We start from the raw sequence: 21,117 nt of genomic DNA on the forward strand, positions 1-21,117 counted from the left end.
TGCCATTGGCTGTATCTGTATTCTTTTTGGAAAAATATAAAAAGATACTCATGGAACGCGTATGTCGTATACAACACCACAGGGTGTATTCAACTTCTTGCGATGTTGGGTAGGTGCAAAGTAAAGAATCGTGGGGGAAAAACTCAATCCACAGATGATTCTCATCCTTGTTGAACGTTAAACAATAAGCCATGCAGGCTCTGCATGGCATATAGTGTCGAAGCGCCAAGCAAAAAAAAGCCTGTGATCAGAGGAGAGGGATTTGACAGAGCCGAGAGAGGAAAACCACTTCCCTTTCTGAGATAAAAGGAACTCCCGTCTCCAAAGCCTACTGCGGCTAGCTGCACAACACAATGATGAAAATGTGACTTTAACCCTGCAGGCATTGACGCCGGACGGACAGCATAAGAGACCTGATTGTTGATTAGCTGTGGGGCGGCAAAACAAAAGGGACCTGGAGAGGGTCAAAGCAGAGGGGAGGAGGAGATGGGAGCGCCCCCCACCAAACCCTCGTCCCCCAGAGCGCTCAGCGCTCAGTCAATAGCGCTTGAAAAACTAATAAATATGCATGAGTTTGGCTGCAACAGTGAGGGACTTTGATGGTTATGATGGGAGAGTTCTCTATCTTCTAAATGAATGGACTCAAAATAACTTGTTCTATGGGGTGCGTGTGTGCATTGTGTGAATGTGCGTCTGTGTGTGTGTGCGTGCGGTATTGACAATAATGCATGCTTATAATGAGCTGGAGGAAGAATTCATTTTATGACTGCCTTTGCCCAAAATATGCACTGTGGGTTTTTCCCCAGACTCTAGTGGCAGAAAGTTATGTAAAGTAGACCGTAGACGGCACTGTCTTTCTATAGTCTATACAGGAAGAAGTTACCACAAAACCCAATTCAATTGTGGTTATTTTCTCCGTGTTAGCTGGGGGAAGCGGGGGGGAAAGTAACTATGTACATTTTTCTATCCTACACATCTCCACTACATCTCGCATGCAAATGTTGTACTTTTTTATTCCACTTTAATCATTTAACTGCGTAATAGTTACTAGTTGCATGCTTTACAGATTTAGATTAACCCATTCTGGGCGGGAACCAATTTTGGTGTTTAAGCATTCGATGTGTTATGCTTTAGCTGTGGAAAAATAGCAGATCTACAAGTTCATAGCGCAGCACCGAGTGCCGCACTACGAGCTTGTAGATCTGCTATTTTTGAAAAATCGCGAAAATGTGCCTCAAATCTTTGCTTCTGGGGGGTCCCTGGAACAACATATTTTCAGATGGGGGTCGGTGGCCAATTACATATACTTTTTGGGGTCCTTGACTTGAAATATTGAGAACCACTGATATAGAAACACAAAAAGAATACTTTTTTTTTTAAATAAATGGGTTAATAAAATATAAGAGCTACATAAAGTGATGGATCGTGATTGGTGTCAAGTTAAACAACCCAGCCAGCGCATAATGTAATTCAAATCAGTCCCACTTTTACCAGCTGCAATGAAAGTGTTGAACACACGAATTAATGCAGGACTAATTTCATTCCAATAATAATATGATTATGAAATGGGCCATTCAGCACCATGTGGTGCTGTATGTACAGTTTGATGCCAATGGTTTTGCACTGTTACTCACGTAAAACGTTTTAATGCAGTCATGATCTGAGTACTGAGGGTCATGTTCAGGGGTCACCGCCATGCTGGCTTATTGTGGTGGACATTTTAGTAAAAAAAGAAAAAGAAGAAAAAATGCCACGGGCAGACAAAATAAGTGGACAATAATCTTGCAAGAAACACACAAAGAGCTGGCCTTGAATGACCATAACGGGTCTCTGAGTGTACAAATGGAACCAAATGATTTGTGCACCATCTCAGAGTTAAGGTGGTCCTTGCAAATAAAACATTTGAGAACCACCACTTCTAGTTGGACTCTTAATGTGCCATAGCTTGACATTCAGTAATTGGGTCTTATGTATGGGTATTTTATGCCCATAATATGGGCATAAAATCTCCATATATTATATGGAGATGTACAGTATCTGTCTCTCCGTGTCCCTTTATTCCTATATATGGAGTTCTGTGTCAGGCATACCTATAAATATGGAGTGTCGTGATGTCAGAACAGGCCAGTTGTGGTGTGGAACGCGTGTGCCGAATTTGAAGTCGGTGGTGCTAACGGTTCTCAAGTTAACGTGCATTACAGCCATATACACACAGACAGACAGAGACATGGTGCATTTATAGATAGATCTAAAAAGTGCCCATGTACGTATGGACATATCGATGATGACGAGCCCCTGGCCGTGTGTTTTGTCCCTCAGACCTGCAGGCGTCTCCGTCCTTCGAGCACTTCAGTCTGTCGGAGAAGGCCATGGACTACAGGATCCTGCAGATGGACGAGGACCAGGACCGCATGTACGTGGGCTGTAAGGACCACGTGCTGTCCATGGACATCAACAACATCACCCACGGCACGCTCAAGGTCAACACCGCCACACTCGACACAATACTAGTCGAACTTAAATTTGTGACCAGTTGTGACCAGTTTTTTCATGTCATATGAAAGCAGGGAATCATATTGCTTCAAAATGGACATTGGTTGTTCAGTTTGACCCACCAGTTTAGGATATATGGATTATAGAATAATGTCTTCTTGCAGAAAGCTGCAGCGAGTTGAGGAAAACCGGCTTCAAATGGTTCACTTCTGTGGTTCCCTAACATTTGGCCTCATACTAAGCATTTAAAGTATGAGGTATAAAATACAGCAGCTTTGTGTTCATAAAACAGAAAGATTGGGTATTTGGTAAGACTGACGTTATGTATCTTTCAGGACCTTTCACTGCTTTGTCTCAACCATTACTCTATGGCTCTGGTTTTTTATGTTGCCACTACTGTTGGAGCAGCCATAAAACTACACAGGTTCATCCCGATGTTCTGGAGCATCTTTGTAATGTTAGTGTTAGTAAAAAGCAGGTAAAAGAGTAACGTTTGGGGCAGACTAACATCAGTCACTCTGCCGTTCATTATAGTAGAAGAGGATTCGTCTATACAAATGTTTGTCCTTGGCATGAACTCCATCTGATCTGACTTCCTGTCTCTGTGTGCCCTTATATGGATTTCACTACTGACACACTACAGACACCTTGTGGTTAAAGATACTGTTAATAGATCATGATCATCACACACATTAGGGGGGAAAAGGGGGGGGGGGGTGAACTACGCTTCTTAACCCCTTTTGGTGTTTCAAGCATTCTGTTTTAGCTATTGCAAAATAGCAGATCTACAAGCTCATAGCGCGCTATGAACTTGTAGGTCTGCTATTTTTGAAAAATCGTTAAAATGTGCCTCAAATCTTCAGATTTTTTTTCGACGTCTCAACGTCAGGCCTAAATGGGTTAAGGGGTGGGGTTAGGGAGTGGCAGTGCTGTAAAGGAGAATTTACCCATGTAGGTGGACGGGTGTTACCAAATCGCTAGAGTTTTGGAGGTATTTGTCAGATATGCGGGTATTGAGGACACAGTTGCATTGGCTATTGGAAAACCATTATCCACCACATTTGAGTCGCATAAATATAAAAGTATTTATTTTGCCATACCTAATGTTCATTACATGTCCATTGACCTTAAACAGGTCATTTTAATCGATGAGATGCGATGTGCTGACATTGTTTAATTGGTTTCTTCAACTCATGGCAAACGGGTCAAAATGTAAAAGGCATTGATTATTCAGTTAGGCCCCTGATTGATAACGTTGCACACATGCGCATCAAAAGACCCAAGAAGACTGTATAGTGTATACTGTTGTACAATGATGTTGTTAACACCATCTGTGTGTTGTTATGCAAATCACTTACACAGATTCACCAAAATCACACCCATTTTGAGGTAAACAACAAAAGCTGAGCTTAAAATGGTTCAGTGCTGCTGCTGCTTGCGGGGCAGGATTCGTAAGCTGACTGATAACTATGATCTCGTGTGCGGAGAGGGAGGATGGTGTTGGCGTAATTGACAGCCGAGGAGAGCATCTATACATGGGGAAAGCATTTATGTCTCTCTGGGGAGTGCTCTGCCACGTCCATTTTGCCCGAGTAAATTGCCTGATACATTTCATGCACAACAGACCCTTTAACTTAAGTACCCCTTCCACATTGGAAACCACAGCATTTTCTCCTGGCATTGTGACAGGCTGTCATATCGTGAACGGTGAAACAAAGGCTTACCACCATGGGTTTTTTACTTTTCGTTCACAATCACAAAACAGATTTTTCATGTTGCCAAGTTTTAAATTGGTATTCATTTGTCTTTTACGTTGTTTAGATTTTTTTTTCTAACCATTTATGTGATTAGATTACGGGTTGCTGTGTGATCATTTTGTTTACACTGTGTGACCTGTGGTTTTCCACTTAGCATTCCCAGACCAGGTTAACCCCACTGATCTCCTTACTGATCTCTAGTTAAACTGCCCCCTGTCTGTCTGTCTTTTTCCTTACTGATCTCTAGTTAAACTGCCACTGTCTGTCTGTCTGTCTGTCTGTCTGTCTGTCTGTCTGTCTGTCTGTCTGTCTGTCTGTCTGTCTGTCTGTCTGTCTGTCTGTCTGTCTGTCTGTCTGTCTTTGTCCTTACTGATCTCTAGTTAAACTGCCCCTGTCTGTCTGTCTGTCTGTCTTTGTCCTTACTGATCTCTAGTTAAACTGCCCCCTGTCTGTCTGTGTCTGTCTGTGTCTGTCTGTCTGTCTGTCTGTCTGTCTGTCTGTCTGTCTGTCTGTCTGTCTGTCTGTCTGTCTGTCTGTCTGTCTGTCTGTCTGTCTGTCTGTCTGTCTGTCTGTCTGTCTGTCTGTCTGTCTGTCTGTCTGTCTGTCTGTCTCTTTCCTTAATGATCTCTAGTTAAACTGCCCCCTGTCTGTCTGTCTCTTTCCTTACTGATCTCTAGTTAAACTGCCCCCTGTCTGTCTGTCTCTTTCCTTACTGATCCCTAGTTAAACTGCCCCCTGTCTGTCTCTTTCCTTACTGATCTCTAGTTAAACTGCCCCCTGTCTGTCTGTCTCTTTCCTTACTGATCTCTAGTTAAACTGCCCCCTGTCTGTCTGTCTCTTTCCTTACTGATCTCTAGTTAAACTGCCCCCTGTCTGTCTGTCTCTTTCCTTACTGATCTCTAGTTAAACTGCCCCCTGTCTGTCTGTCTGTCTCTTTCCTTACTGATCTCTAGTTAAACTGCCCCCTGTCTGTCTCTTTCCTTACTGATCTCTAGTTAAACTGCCCCCTGTCTGTCTCTTTCCTTACTGATCCCTAGTTAAACTGCCCCCTGTCTGTCTCTTTCCTTACTGATCCCTAGTTAAACTGCCCCCTGTCTGTCTGTCTCTTTCCTTACTGATCTCTAGTTAAACTGCCCCCTGTCTGTCTCTTTCCTTACTGATCTCTAGTTAAACTGCCCCCTGTCTGTCTCTTTCCTTACTGATCTCTAGTTAAACTGCCCCCTGTCTGTCTGTCTCTTTCCTTACTGATCTCTAGTTAAACTGCCCCCTGTCTGTCTCTTTCCTTACTGATCTCTAGTTAAACTGCCCCCTGTCTGTCTGTCTCTTTCCTTACTGATCCCTAGTTAAACTGCCCCCTGTCTGTCTCTTTCCTTACTGATCTCTAGTTAAACTGCCCCCTGTCTGTCTGTCTCTTTCCTTACTGATCTCTAGTTAAACTGCCCCCTGTCTGTCTGTCTCTTTCCTTACTGATCTCTAGTTAAACTGCCCCCTGTCTGTCTGTCTCTTTCCTTACTGATCTCTAGTTAAACTGCCCCCTGTCTGTGTCTGTCTGTCTGTCTGTCTGTCTGTCTGTCTGTCTGTCTGTCTGTCTGTCTGTCTGTCTGTCTGTCTGTCTGTCTGTCTGTCTGTCTGTCTGTCTGTCTGTCTGTCTGTCTGTCTGTCTGTCTGTCTGTCTGTCTGTCTGTCTGTCTGTCTGTCTCTTTCCTTACTGATCCCTAGTTAAACTGCCCCCTGTCTGTCTCTTTCCTTACTGATCCCTAGTTAAACTGCCCCCTGTCTGTCTCTTTCCTTACTGATCTCTAGTTAAACTGCCCCCTGTCTGTCTGTCTCTTTCCTTACTGATCCCTAGTTAAACTGCCCCCTGTCTGTCTCTTTCCTTACTGATCTCTAGTTAAACTGCCCCCTGTCTGTCTGTCTCTTTCCTTACTGATCTCTAGTTAAACTGCCCCCTGTCTGTCTCTTTCCTTACTGATCTCTAGTTAAACTGCCCCCTGTCTGTCTCTTTCCTTACTGATCCCTAGTTAAACTGCCCCCTGTCTGTCTCTTTCCTTACTGATCTCTAGTTAAACTGCCCCCTGTCTGTCTCTTTCCTTACTGATCCCTAGTTAAACTGCCCCCTGTCTGTCTCTTTCCTTACTGATCTCTAGTTAAACTGCCCCCTGTCTGTCTGTCTGTCTCTTTCCTTACTGATCTCTAGTTAAACTGCCCCCTGTCTGTCTCTTTCCTTACTGATCTCTAGTTAAACTGCCCCCTGTCTGTCTGTCTCTTTCCTTACTGATCTCTAGTTAAACTGCCCCCTGTCTGTCTCTTTCCTTACTGATCCCTAGTTAAACTGCCCCCTGTCTGTCTGTCTCTTTCCTTACTGATCTCTAGTTAAACTGCCCCCTGTCTGTCTGTCTCTTTCCTTACTGATCTCTAGTTAAACTGCCCCCTGTCTGTCTGTCTCTTTCCTTACTGATCCCTAGTTAAACTGCCCCCTGTCTGTCTCTTTCCTTACTGATCTCTAGTTAAACTGCCCCCTGTCTGTCTGTCTCTTTCCTTACTGATCTCTAGTTAAACTGCCCCCTGTCTGTCTCTTTCCTTACTGATCTCTAGTTAAACTGCCCCCTGTCTGTCTCTTTCCTTACTGATCTCTAGTTAAACTGCCCCCTGTCTGTCTCTTTCCTTACTGATCTCTAGTTAAACTGCCCCCTGTCTGTCTGTCTCTTTCCTTACTGATCCCTAGTTAAACTGCCCCCTGTCTGTCTCTTTCCTTACTGATCTCTAGTTAAACTGCCCCCTGTCTGTCTGTCTCTTTCCTTACTGATCCCTAGTTAAACTGCCCCCTCTCTGTTTCCCTGCAGGTGTTTTGGCCTGCGTCCACCAGCAAGATAGAGGAATGCCAAATGGCGGGCAAGGACCCTACGGTGAGAACTGACAACAATCAAATCACATGTCCTGTTTTAACCAAATGTACCCCATGGGCGTCCATATTTTGGGAAGAAAGAAAAATATTTATTTATTTTGGGAATGGCGCAGTGCATGGTTCAGTGGCCGGTAGAGCGGTCAGATGGGTATTGCAGTCGCTGCACCGCACCGTTGTGACGAAAAGAGAGCTGAGCCAGAAGCTCTTCGTCAAAAGCTCTTCGTCTTGGCATCCCCCAGGAGGAAGTTACTAAGCCCATTCTGACCTGAGATCAGATTCATACGAGGTTTCCACTGGACACACACTGGTCTGATTAGCTAATGTTGCTCTGGAGAGGGAAGTCTGGAGCTCTCTGGTGGAGCTGTTGCCCCCGCGACCCGACTACAAATAAGCAGTTGCAGATGGATGGATGGATGGATGGATGGATGGATTTTATTTGCGAGAATAGCGATTCATCGTACGACAGTGTCATAGGCCTTCTGTCCATCGGTCAGGGATGACCATGCGTGGTTTCCTACGAGTCTGGATTGGAGCAGTGTCCTCGCATGTGGTTGTTGGTCTGTCCGCACTGTTGTGTTCTAACTTCTATTCCTTTCTTCGGCCCTCATCCGACAATGTATGGTTAAATAAATAGCCTTTGAGGCGTAGTGATATGGACACAAAAAACATAGATCTGTGTGATAGAGGGGACAAAAATGAACGAAGGCTGCACTAATATTTTCTAAATAGGTCAACAATAGGTTTTTGGATTAATTAACATTTAATGCGTGGCCCCCTGTGTACCCCACAAAATGACCGGAACTACTAAATATTTCACCAAAACCAGAGCAGAACTCCCACCGCGGGACTCGATCTACAAGCTCATAGCGTGCACTACGAGCTAGTAGGTATACTATTTTAGAAAAATTGTAGAAATGCGGTACAAATATATATTATTTCAGAGCGTTTTCTTTATTTCGACGTCAGGCCTAAATGGGTTAAGCAACAAGCTATGCTTAGGTGATTTCTATTCATATTTGGATAAATTGGCGCGACTGTAAAGACGAAACAGAAACGCAGATGAGTCTCCACTTCCGCTTTATATCTTACTGCATGATCAGAGCTTCCGTTGCTCCCCAGACTGTCTGACGAAAGCGTTCCGAGAGGCAACAGTCAGTCTGTTAAGGCGAGACTATGTGTAGCGGCTCTAGCTACGTAGCGTATAGCAGATGGCTGGAGGGACACTGACTCCACAGAGTCCTCCTGGCATCGGCTCTGTTTGCTAAAGACGAAGAATGAGGCGTGGGAGGAGGAGCGCCCGGCCTCGCTCACACTGCTACGGAATATTAAACCAGCATCAAAGCATCACAAATTGGACACGGCTCATATTGCCGTGTCTTTCCTTTTTTTCTTAATCCATTTTAGACTGAGGTCGATTAAAAGAAACGCTTCAAAATCCTATAATTTCTTCGGAAAAAACCATTGTTTCTATGTCAGTGGTGCTCAACCTTTTTCATGTCAAGGACCCCCAGAATTATCTCTATTGGGCCACGGACCCCCATCTCAAAATATGTAGTTCCAGGGACCCCCCCAGAAGCAAATATTTTCGTAAAAAATGTTCGCTCTGAAATATATATTCAATGATTTATGCCACATTTTAACGATTTAAAAAAAATAGCAGACCTACAAGCTCGTAGCGCGCCACTCGGTGGCGCGCTACAAGCTTGTAGATCTGCTATTTTTCAATAGCTAAATTATAACAATGTTTAAAACACCGAAAAGAGATGCAGCCGTGAGCACACAAGAAAAAAGCAACACAAAAAAAACAAGGCTTTTATGAAGACATGGGAGCTCCGCGAACTGATGCCGTCAGTGTGCCTCTGGCTCTGGCTCTCCGCTAATTGGGCTACTCTGAAAAAGAACAAAATCTGCAGGGATTACACTTCAAACTAGAGCCAAATGAGAGTTTCAGCAGACAAGAGCAAACAGCTGTTGCACAGAGTATATAGAGTGTGTTCCTTAATTATCTCTTGACTTGTCTTTTACCTTCCTCGTTAATATCGCTGGGGTATGCTTTTGAAATTGTGTTAACGGATTGCTTGAATGGGTACAGTTCAAGGAAGGAAGGTACTAAGGGGATGAAACCAGAGAAATCACTAATATAAGACTTGTTTTCATCAGAGTCCTCCATTTTCAATACATCAAATACATTAAAGACATACAAATATACATCTATTCAGAACAAATCATCAAATACACGGTTAGGAAAAAGAGAAAACGTGTACAGTATAGAAAAATATAGTTTCAAATGCTATACCAAGCTTTTCCCCGCACGTTAGAGCTGTATGTCACGAATAAAAGCTGGAAGTCAACCATGCCATGGTCCGCAAAGTCTCATCCTACCACAGATTATCGTGTCACCACCAACACGCCCAATTTGTTAGCGCTTAAGCCAACATGTCCATCGGTCTCCGCGTCTCCCCCCTCACACAACAACAGCCAAAGTAATGGAGCCAAGAGGGGTTTGGAGTCAACGCAAGCATTATGTTAGGAGGAGCAGGAGAAGAAGCTGTTTTCAGTCACGGTGCAGTGATTTGTGCTGCCTTGAGTCATGGCCCTGCTGTTGTGGACAGGCTCCCACAAATATTTGGGCGAGCTGTCTGTGTGGAGCCGTTCGGTGGCCCTCTCTCCTCTGTCAACCGGCACCACACTGCCAGGTCCCTTCCTCGCAATTTATCACTTGTACTTTTTTTTCTTCCTGTCTTTCTCACTCACTTTTTCCTACTGTGCCTCTGCGTGGCTTTTTGTCTTTTTAATTCTGCCCCTACATCTTTTTTTTCTTTTTACTCTTTCTTCCCTTTCAAGGTTTTTTCTTTTCTTCTCTCTCTCTCTTGTTATGTTTCAATAAACGTTCATAAAGCGGTCGTTAATTCCTTCCTTTACCGGGCTTCTACTTTTTTTATGATTTGTGTGGGTCCTGAATCAGAGCCCCTGACCGTTTGTTATGGTTACCCTCCACCATCTGTATATATTCAGTTCCTCTTCCCCCCGATAGAATGTTGCGGTCGCCGTGGACTCCAGAGAAAGACCACACGTTCTCTCTGTGCAACGGAGGGTGGCATTTAAGGAGAAATGTAGGTTAACCTAGAACGCCAGACTGATTAAATCCGTTGGCTCCTCGCTCAAAACCTCCGCTCTCTAAACTCTCTGAAACTGTGTCGCCTGACCGACCGTCCGGTCGCCACCTGAACACGGTGGGCCATGATGAGGCTATTTCGCTGCGTTGTCTGGCAGGGTTATATGAAGGCTGTGACTATAGCGTCCCGATCGGGGGAAACACACGGTGGAAATCGGGACGTGATATCTCCTCTCGTATAATATTTTTGCTATGGAAATTATGAAATTGGATATGGGCAGGCCTGCAGCGCATGTCGTGTGCAGGTTATGTGTGTGTCAGTGTGTGTGTGTGTGTGTGTGTGTGTGTGTGTGTGAGAGAGATAGAGAGGGAGAGATGGGTGTGTGTGTGTGATGGAGGAAAAGCAGTTGTTTTCCAGCTCTCGGCGGAGCTTTGTGCATTCTGTGAGCGGCACAGCTGCTATTTCCACACCGATGGCCAAGTTCCTTAAACCGTTCCCCCTGGGTTCTCTCCTCTCGAGGTTTCTCCTCCCTTCTCTCTCCTTTCTCCTCCTCCTCCTCCTCCTCCCTGTACCCTTCCTCATCTTCTACCCTGATCCTTTCTACCTCCCCACAATGTTAGACTTTAAGTATTTGCCCACAAAGCCCAGCACTCATGCCCCTCCTAAAGGCAGGTTCATGGAGACGGAAGCAGTGATGGAGAGAGAGAGAGAGAGATCAGATGAGAGATCACTGCATGAGCTGGATTCTCCTGGTCCGTGATTCCTGCGCTTAACCTCAAATGATTGTGCCGCATGTAATCGTGTGTGGCTCTTTCATAACGAGAGAGATACGCTTGGATTACAGTACATTTATACTCCCGTTGGAATAGGATTCTGGAAGGGTGATAAACAAGACCTGGCCCGATGCCGCACAGACACAGGAAATAGGCCTCTTCTGTTGTGTCCGTGCTGTTGAAAGCGCCGCTATAGGCTCCTAATGCAGCCTCGACTTACTGTCAATAAAAGCACATAAGTATATCTTTTGAAAAAGTTAAAGAAAAAGCCATGAGTATAGGGATTGTTTTTCTTGGTCTTTCTTGGTTTTCTTGGTCTACATTGGAAGCTTTAAATCCACGTTTTGGAGAACAATTATGTGATATTTCTTTTGCAATTATGTCGTCATTGAATAGACCAAAATGTCAACGTTTAATGTCTACATTTTATGAGCCCAATTAGATTTATTCAAATAATGTGACAAACAACGGTAACTATATAATCCCTTTCAGGTGTGGTACCAAAGTACCTTCGTCATTTTAAGTCATTTCCATTATTTCTCTAAAATAATATATTGTTGTCTAAATGATGGACTAGTAAAATCAAATTTCTTTGTCTCTTCGTCCCCCCCATGCAGCACGGCTGTGGAAACTTCATCCGTGTGGTGCAGCCATACAACCGGACCCATCTGTTCCTGTGCGGCAGTGGGGCCTACAGTCCAGTCTGTGTCTACGTCAACAGAGGCCGCAGGCCTGAGGTATATGTTCATGGGTGGCAGTGGTGTAAAGTAATTGCGAATGCAGTGATTGCGAATACTGTGATTGCGAACGCAGTCATTGCGAACGCAATGAGTGATTACTATAGAAGCCTGCCTAGCTCATCTGTGTCTGTCTGTGTGTGTGTGTCACGCTGTAACACCACCCGCCCGCCACCAGAGGGCGCAGCTGTATCACACACAAAAAAACACACGCTCACACACACTTAAGTCACACTTACTTGTGAAGTACATTTTCTTAACCCATTGATGCCTGAGGCCGAATCTGGGAACGCCTTCTATGGCCTGACCTAAGGTTTCTGAAAACCTTCACATTTTGATTCATAATTTTTTTAAATAGTTATGTTGCTACATGGCATCAAGGGTAGAACAACGTATAGGTTGCACCAGGTATCACTGGGAAGTAGGCCTACTTGAGTACAATTTTGAGGTATTTGTACTTTACTTGAGTGTTTCGATATCCAATACTTTTACTTCTACTCGGCTACATCTCAGAGGCAAATATTATTTCAAATCTTTAGTTGCTAGTTATTTTGTAGATTTCGATTATCATTAAAAATACATGCATTGGCCTGGGCCGTGGCTCAGCAGTCCAGGCACCTTGGCCGCTGAGTCCGAGTCTGGCAGTGTGCCGCGGGTTCGACTCCCGATCCCGACGGCCTTTATTGCTTGTCTTCCCCCCCATCTCTCTCACCCATTTCCTGTCAGCTTACTGTCTCTCTATAAAAATATAAAATAAAAGCGAAAGCTGAAAAACAAAAACATTAAAAAAATATATATAATTATAAATAGATAGATAGATTCTTTATTTCTGTGTCATGCACCAAAGGCGCCCAGCCCACATGGACTTACAGGACACACCATAACATTGCTTCAATATTGCATTGTGTAAAAGAAACATTTTTACACAAACAAAACATTTTGCCTCATTTCCCACGATTTGCATAAAAAGTCTGCCAAAGCAAAAATACCCCTCCCAAAACAAAACTCCAGCTTCTCATAGTCCTCCAACCAGAAAAAGCCAGCACAGATGGTTGTCATCTTACAAAACAATACATGTCTTAACTCTTCATATAAAGGGCAGTAAAACAAAAAATGAATTTCATTTTCAATTTCTTTCAAATCACACACTAGACACACTCTGTCCTCCTCAGGAGTACCAATGAATCTACCCGTTTCTAAAGCTAATGGTAAGGTCCCAGAATGCAGCTGTGCACAAAAAGATCTCTGACCTTTGGATATATTTTGTGTAACATATAACATATAAATACATGCATTAACCACTTCAGCCCTATACTGTATACAGTATATTTCGGGCCATTTGAAAATAGCCGATCTACAAGCTATATTCTGCATAATGAAAAACCGGACTTTTATTGATACTTTTACTTTTAAAGTAAAACAATCGGGCACGTTTTTCACCACTGCATGTATGGCAGTGGAGCCTATACAGTCCAGTGTGTGTCTATGTCTATATGAGGTATAGACACAGTCGTGCTGATTTTGACAGCAAATTTTGATTTACGTTTTTTGAATTAAATTCCATTTAGTTTCATCTGAAATGTTTCCGTGTTGGTCTGGTAGTGCGTCGACTAAATCTACGGTTGACGTTGTCGACTAAAATGTATTTTGGTGGGCCTTGATGGTAATGGTCGTAATAATGCCTGATTTTACACTTACTGTACGCCGATCTGCAAGCTCACAATGCGTTGCAGCGTGACGCATTGTGAGCTTGTAGATCTTCTGGTTTCAGCATGCAACCGAGCATAAAATTACTTTTTGGTTCTACTCGGTCTCTTCCCCACTGGCCACTAGTCCTCCCCCCTCAACCCATTCTGACCTGAGATCAGATTCTAAAACTGTCTTCTACATCCCGACAGTTTTCTGAAAAAGCTATGTTTCTATGTCAGTCTTTCTTCGATTTTTCAAAAATAGCAGACCTACAAGCTCTTGTAGGTCTGCTATTTTTCAATAGCTAAAGCATGACATGATGCTAAAAATATTCTTCTAAATCCTGACAGTGTTCTGAAATACCTCATGTTTCTATATCAGTGGTGCTCAATATTTCATGTCAAGGACCCCAAAAATGATATGAAATTGGCCACCAAGCCCCATCTGAAAATATGTTGTTCCAGGGACCGGAAGCAAGTTAAAAACGTATATATATATTCAAAGATTTGCACTATTTTCACGATTTTTCAAAAATAGCAGACCTACAAGTTCATAGCGCGGCACTCGGTGCTGCGCTATGAGCTTGTAGATCTGCTATTTTTTTATAGCTAAAGTATGACATAATGCTTAAAAACACCAAAAGGGGTTAACATTTGAGTCTAGTGTTTATTTGTTAGGCCATATCTTCTATTTCTCCTCCACTCTTATCTGAGTTCAACGTTGTGACAACTTGCTGCGGTAGACCATAAAAGGAAAAAGGAACTGCATGTGCTACAACCAATGTGATGATGGGATCATAATCTTGCATGCTCTGCCGTATCCAAATAACCTTCCCAGTCAAAAGTGGGACGTTTCAACACATTTGAAACTTCTACAAAATGTCTTTTAAATCATGGTAGTCGTTCTCAAACAAGGACCCCCAAGATTATATGTAATTGGCTGCGGACCCCCCGCTGAAAATATGTTGTTCCAGGGACTCCCTCAGAAGCAAAGATTTGAGTTAAAAATGTTGTAAAGAATATATTCAAAGATTTGCACTACATTTTCACGATTTTCCCAAAAATAGCAGATCTGCAATTTTTCTTTTTTTAAATATATTTTTTATCCCTGTGTCAATCATCTAATGTGATCCTGGGCTCTACACGTCCTCCACCAACCTAGTCCCCATATATGGGGGACAAGGGGAGAGCAACATAGCCTGGTTAATAAACCAGACCGAATCAGCCGTTGGCAAAAATAAATTGCCTGCCGGCGGATTACGGTCTGGAGAGGCTCAATTGTACGCCCATTTCCTACACCAGAGAAATTGGGCGGCCAATCGGGACACGGTATGCAATATGGGCGGGCTTTGGTACAGTGACTTTCAATGCTTGAGACCTTTGACTGACAGTAGCTCTGACCAATTGCGTCAAAGAGAAAATGTTTCAACCCGCCCCCCCTGGAAATGAAATCCAAGCTGAGCCTCCCCAGACTAATATCCCGCGGTCCGTGCGATATTAGTCTGGTTTATTAACCAGGCTAAGAGCAACAGACTTGAACTCATGCTTCCTTCATGCCTGAGTGTCCAAGTGTCTCCTTTACACCTGACAGGGGGGAGTTTCCCTGAGATCTGCAATTTTTCAATAGCTAAAGTATAACATAATGCTTAAAAACACCAAAAAGCTGTTCCCGCCACCAAAATGGGTTAAGGTATTAAATAACTCGCTGCATGGCAGAGTCGCCATGACTTTTACACATCAGTTCCTGCATGTTCTGGGACTGACAGACAGAGCGAGAGGGCCCAGGGGTGCATTCTGGGAACAACAACAGCCTCTCGTCTCCGCCAGGCCGCACAGCTCTGGAAGTGAGAGAGAGAGTGGGAGAGGGAACTCGTCCAGGAGAAAAGTGCTCGCTGAAAGAGCAAAACTTTTAGCCACAGAGAGAGACCATACCGCTGCCAAGCCCGCTAATGGGCAAAAAGAACCTCCCAATCAGGCTTTCTTTCCTATACGCCGCAGTGCCTTTTGTCGGTGGGGGGGGGGGGGGGGGGGGGGGGTTGACGGACAGGCAGGCAGACGGCTCTGTTCTAAAACCTCTGATCCCAAATGTGCCGCGCAGCGTCTCTGCGACAGCCGATCAATATACGGTATAACAAGCTGTCGCGGTCGGATAGTGTTGATGGCATGGCTCACTGTATATGATGGGCCCCATTGGGCTTGTGAACGCGCATCGCTGATCAGCTGGAATAACAAGGCAGGAGGCTGGCGTTTCCGTGTGTGTGTGTGTGTGTGTGTGTGTGTGTGTGTGTGTGTGTGTGTGTGTGTGTGTGTGTGTGTGTGTGTGTGTGTGTGTGTGTGTGTGTGTGTGTGTGTGTGTGTGTGTGTGTGTGTGTGTGTGTGTGTGTGTGTGTGTGTGTGTGTGTGTGTGTGTGTGTGTGTGTGTGTGTGTGTGTGTGTGTGTGTGTGTGTGTGTGTGTGTGTGTGTGTGTGTGTGTGTGTGTGTGTGTGTGTGTGTGTGTGTGTGTGTGTGTGTGTGTGTGTGTGTGTGTGTGTGTGTGTGTGTGTGTGTGTGAGTGAGTGAGACTTATTAGTTATTTTGGACAAACTTTGTGTTTTTTTTACTTCAGAATCCAGGGTCCACCAGACTCAATATGATGCATCTCTAGAGGTCTATATAAACAGACACTGTTAAAGGTCAGAGACGCATCACGTTTCCTGGAAGAAATGTTCCTTGGTTGATGTCACTTGCACTTGCACTTGGGGGGGAGTGGGGGGGGCTGGCTTGCATCACCGTCGGCTGGATTGTAACTGAGATGAATCCAAAAATGAAACCCAATCCAATGAAACCAGTGGTGAATCCACAAAATTCCCAACAGTATACAACAGTCACCAAGGATACAGCAGAAACCTGCCTGGGAGTGGGATTATAGGAGATGAGACCCGAGATGGAACTATAGCAGCGATCCAACACGTTAGCATGAAGGGAACCCCCCCCCCCCCAGCTCTCCCCTCTCCTCCTCCTCCTAGACGGAATGTTGATTTCAAATTTTCAATGTCCCGTAGCAGGCAGTTTTGGGTCCATTGCCCAGGACTGGCTCTCTGTGTTTCTTCATACCAAAAAGGAAGGGGAATTTTATATTTCATACCAAAAGGCAGTGGTGGAAAAAGTATAGCAATTGTTTTACTTCTAAGTAAAAGTATCAATACTGCAATATAGAACTACTCCGTTACAATACAAGCTCACAATGTGTTGCATCGCGACACATTGTGAGTTTGTACAGTAGATCGGCTATTTTCAAATGGCCGAAAATGTATATAGGGCAGTGGTTAGTGATTAATGTATATTTTGTACTAATAATCAAATCTACAAAGTAACTACTGTAGTGACTGAAGCTGTCAAATAAATGTAGTGGAGTAAAAGTACAACATTTGCATCCGAGATGTAGTGGAGTAGAAGTCAAAGGCCTCACTCACACCTTTCGCTCTAGCATACAACATTGATGCATGCTAGATGTAAGCAAGATGTAAGTGTCATGGCCGCCCCAATGCATTTCCAATGGAAGTCACATGGTTTGATACAACATTTTGGACTACAAGCTGTTGTACGGCTTTCGGCTGTGTTTCGACTGCCCCCCTCCCCCTCATACAACACAAATGTTGTGTCAAACCATGTGACTCCCATTGGAAATGCATTGCGAGCTTGCATCAGCTATACATCTCATACAACAAGCAAGTCTGTTGTAAAGGTGTGAGTGAGGCCAAATAATTGGAAATACTCAAGCAAAGTACTAATACCTCGACATTTTACTTGAGTACATTACTTAAGTAAAACTACTTAGTTACTTTACACCACTGCCAAAAAAATGAAGGGAAACACAGGGCAGGGCTACCTTGTGGAACATTTGGTATGCTCATATTATTGTTGTGTTTATTGCATTGGACTGGTTCCCATACAAAGCTTAATGTCTCTCCCTGTGTTCTCCTTGCTTCCTCACTTCCTCCCTGGCAGGAGCAAGTGTTCCATATCGACTCGAGAGCCGAATCTGGAAAAGGACGCTGCTCCTTCAATCCCCAAGTTAACACGGTCTCCGTCATGCTTAGTAAGTGTGCTTCCTCCATCTGTAAAATACATGCACGCACGCACGCACACACACACTTTAGACAATTTACAATTTAGGCATTTAGCACACACTCTTAATCCAGAGGGACTTTAAGCAAGAACAACACAAGGTAATGCATCACATGCATAGAAATAGTCATCTAGGATCATAAGTAAACTAAGAACCAGTAGAACAGTAGAACATCCGTACATTGGAACTAAAAACACTACAGAATGATCAATAATGACCTGGCATCTGTCTACATAACGTGCTATCTATACGCCTACTTGCCTACTGTACGCCTGCAAGGTCGTCAAGGCACAGGGCAAGAGCTACGGCATGTGTTACGGCCTTACGGGGTATGAAGTGTGAAGAGGTGAGTTTTCAGACTACAGCGGAAGATTGGGAGATTGAGACCTCTGCACTTGTAGTTGAAATGGGGAGTTCATTCCATAGTTTGGGAGCCAGAAGGGAGACGATTCTGGGGTGCGCGGAGCGCACACGCAGGCCAGGCCTAGTATGTACAGTACACGCACGCACGCACGCACACACCTACACACCTACAGGCATGCACATTGTGTATATACACCGAGACGTCCCGTCTTATGGCTCTCCCACAGCGCCACCACCTCCATATCTCTGATGACCTCACAGGGTCAGGCTACACACACACACTCCCCTTGCCATGTTGATCCTTTGATCTGCGGCTGGCCGGTCACAGGGAGGGTGTCGGGTGGCTGTTTGACGAAGCCCCCGAGGCGTGGCGTGGCGTCGCACGCACACGTCTCGCCTTTCTGACACCCGAGCAGCACCCACCGTCACGTCAGCAGCCCGTAAGCAGCAGCAGCACCCTGTCTACTACAGCACTACTGTCCTCTGGACAGGGATGAGAAGTTACCAAGGCGCGCGTGGGACAAGGAGGGTGGGGGGCGCAGTGGTGGAAAGTAACTAAGTACATTGACTTAACCCATTTTGACCTGAGATCGGATTCTAAAAAAATGTCTTCTACATCCTGACAGTTTTCTGAAAAAGCTATGTTTCTATGTCGGTGGTTCTTCGATTTTTCTAAAATAGCAGACCTATACAAGCTCATAGCGCGCCATGAGCTAAAGCATAACATAATGCTAACACTAAAAGGGGTACAGTACCCTAGAATGGGTACTGTCCTGTACTGTTAAACCTGCTATAAGCAATAATATGTATGTTTGTTTTTTTTGGTATTCAGACAATCCAGCAATGAGTAAAAAGCTCCCAAAAATGTGTTTGTCTACTCTCTGACTCATCTAGGGGCCGCAATTTGCATTCAATTTGCCTGTCTGAGTACCAAAAAATAAATATCATTGTCATTAAAGTTTTGACATATTATTGCTTATAGCGGTAAGTACGGTAATTTTGAGGTATTTGTACTTGAGCATTTCCGAATTTCCAATATTTTTAATTCTACTCCACTACATCTCAGAGGCAAATATTGTACTTTACTCCATTACAGTTTATTTGACAGCATCAGTTACTTGTTGTTTTGTAAATTTGGATTTTTATACAAAACATGCAGTAACCGCTTCAGCCCCATCATTCATTCAGTCATTTGAAAATAGCCGATCTACAAGCTCACAAGCTAAAAAAAAATCAAAATATTGTTGACGATAACTTGAGATGAGACAAGTTGAGATGACACTGCACATGAATGACTACTGTTCTACCTGTGGTACTTTTAAGTACATTTTGATGCCAATACTTTTGCACTTTTACCCAATAAATAAATGTTGAATTCCGGACTTTTCTCTACACACTGCAGTATATTGATACTTTTACTTATTAAGTACAAAATGTGAGTATACTTTTGCCACCACTGGGGTGGTTGGAGGAGGGGGGCTGTGTCGTCGTGTCTGGCTGCCAAATAGAGCTGGGTTCAATGTCAGTGCTGTGGAAGTGATGATACAGCACTCCCAAGTGTCTCCCTCTCCCTCTCCCTCTCCCTCTCCCTCTCCCTCTCCCTCTCCCTCTCCCTCTCCCTCTCTCTCTCTCTCTGACAATCCCAGCCAGCGTCTGGCTCAGATAAAAGGCTCTATAATTTGCATTGTATCGCCCCTCCATGCGCCTCTGTGACCCTCCGAGGCTGTCTGGGTGCTGCTGTCGACACAGTAAATGTACATTTACAGTACAGTACTTAAGTACATTTACTTAAGTACTGTGTAGCCTACTTATGTACAATTTTGAGGAATTTGCACCTAATGTGTATCTCAGAGGCAAAGAGTGAGTACTTTTTGATGCCAATACGTTTGTACTTTCGCTCAAGTATACATTTTGAATTCCGGACTTTAACTTGTAACAACGTATTTCTATTTTTGCAGTATTGATACTTTTACTTAACCCATTTTGGTGTTAGCTATTGAAAAATAGCAGAGCTACGAGCTTGTAGATCTGCTTTATTTTTGGAAAAATCGAAGAACGACTGACATAGAAACATAGCTTTTTCTAACTGTCAGGATGTACAAGACATTTTTTCAGAATCTGATCTCAGGTCAGAATGGGTCAATAACGTTTGAGTACTTTTCTTTTCTCTCCACCACTGGCTGTCGACACGCTCCCCTTAGCGCAGGCTGGCTGGCTGGCTTGGACGCCGGCCACATTACAACCCCCCCTCCCACCATTAGCCCTTACATTCCACGTGTCTTCCGAAACACATGGCCTCGTGTGGAACTAATGCTATGATGGAGGGACGCAGCAATGGAATGATGAAAAGGCATGGCGCGGCGGAGGTGCCGAGTGCACGGCCCGGTTATTAGCGTTCAGTCAAACAAACGCACGGGGGCTGCCTGTATGAATCCACCGTTAACGCCGTCAGAATTTACTCTTGCCATTTCCCTTTTTGTTTAAACAGTCTCAGGCTGAATGAATTAATCAATGGGTAAAATTAGAGCTGGCACCGCATTTTTGTGTTGTATAATAGTGACGTGTGTTAAACAGAGGGAAATGGCACTGTACGTAAATTGGCCGTTAAGAGAAATGGATTGGTTGTTTTTCTTGTCACAGCCTTTGGTGATGGCGGGATAATTTCTTCATTGTGTGTGTGTGTGTGTGTGTGTGTGTGTGTGTGTGTGTGTGTGTTTGTTTATGTGTGTGCTTGTGCGTGCGCATGTCTGTCTCTCTCTCTCTCTCTCTCTCCAGACCAGGAGCTGTTCTCAGGCATGTACATTGACTTCATGGGGACAGATGCTGCCATCTTCAGGAGCCTGACGAAGAGGAACGCGGTGAGGACGGACCAGCACAACTCCAAGTGGCTGAGTGGTGAGCATTGATTGATTGATTGATTGATTGATTGAAATATTTATTAACAGTTTGCAGAATTACAGTACATTTCAAGCACAAACTCAATACAAAGACTGTGAGTGGACGACCCAATTGAGCATTACACTTGTTTACAAGAGGGTCCACCTTGTTCAATTCATCAAAACATTAGAGACGTACAAATAGACACTTCTATATAGTCAAAGAACAGAACAGGAATTCATCATAAAGGAGGTAAAAAGGGAAAAGAAACGTATACAGAGGCCCAGGCCGTAGCGTAA

The 21,117-nt window shown here is 44.1% G+C and overlaps 1 protein-coding gene across 1 annotated transcript in view; it reads left to right on the top strand.

Annotated features, from left to right (window-relative positions):
- The window catches only part of sema3c (sema domain, immunoglobulin domain (Ig), short basic domain, secreted, (semaphorin) 3C), a 68,663-nt gene that overhangs the window by 25,960 nt on the left and 21,586 nt on the right, over positions 1 to 21,117 (top strand). The window contains exons 3-7 of the mRNA XM_083757975.1: positions 2,320 to 2,480; positions 7,094 to 7,156; positions 11,662 to 11,781; positions 17,458 to 17,548; positions 20,717 to 20,836. Of these exons, the coding sequence (XP_083614101.1) occupies positions 2,320 to 2,480; positions 7,094 to 7,156; positions 11,662 to 11,781; positions 17,458 to 17,548; positions 20,717 to 20,836 (555 nt within the window). The remainder of the gene's footprint in view (positions 1 to 2,319; positions 2,481 to 7,093; positions 7,157 to 11,661; positions 11,782 to 17,457; positions 17,549 to 20,716; positions 20,837 to 21,117) is intronic.

Source organism: Protomyctophum parallelum, assembly GCF_964188405.1.
Source record: "Protomyctophum parallelum genome assembly, chromosome: 22".
In the NCBI taxonomy this organism is placed as follows: domain Eukaryota; kingdom Metazoa; phylum Chordata; class Actinopteri; order Myctophiformes; family Myctophidae; genus Protomyctophum; species Protomyctophum parallelum.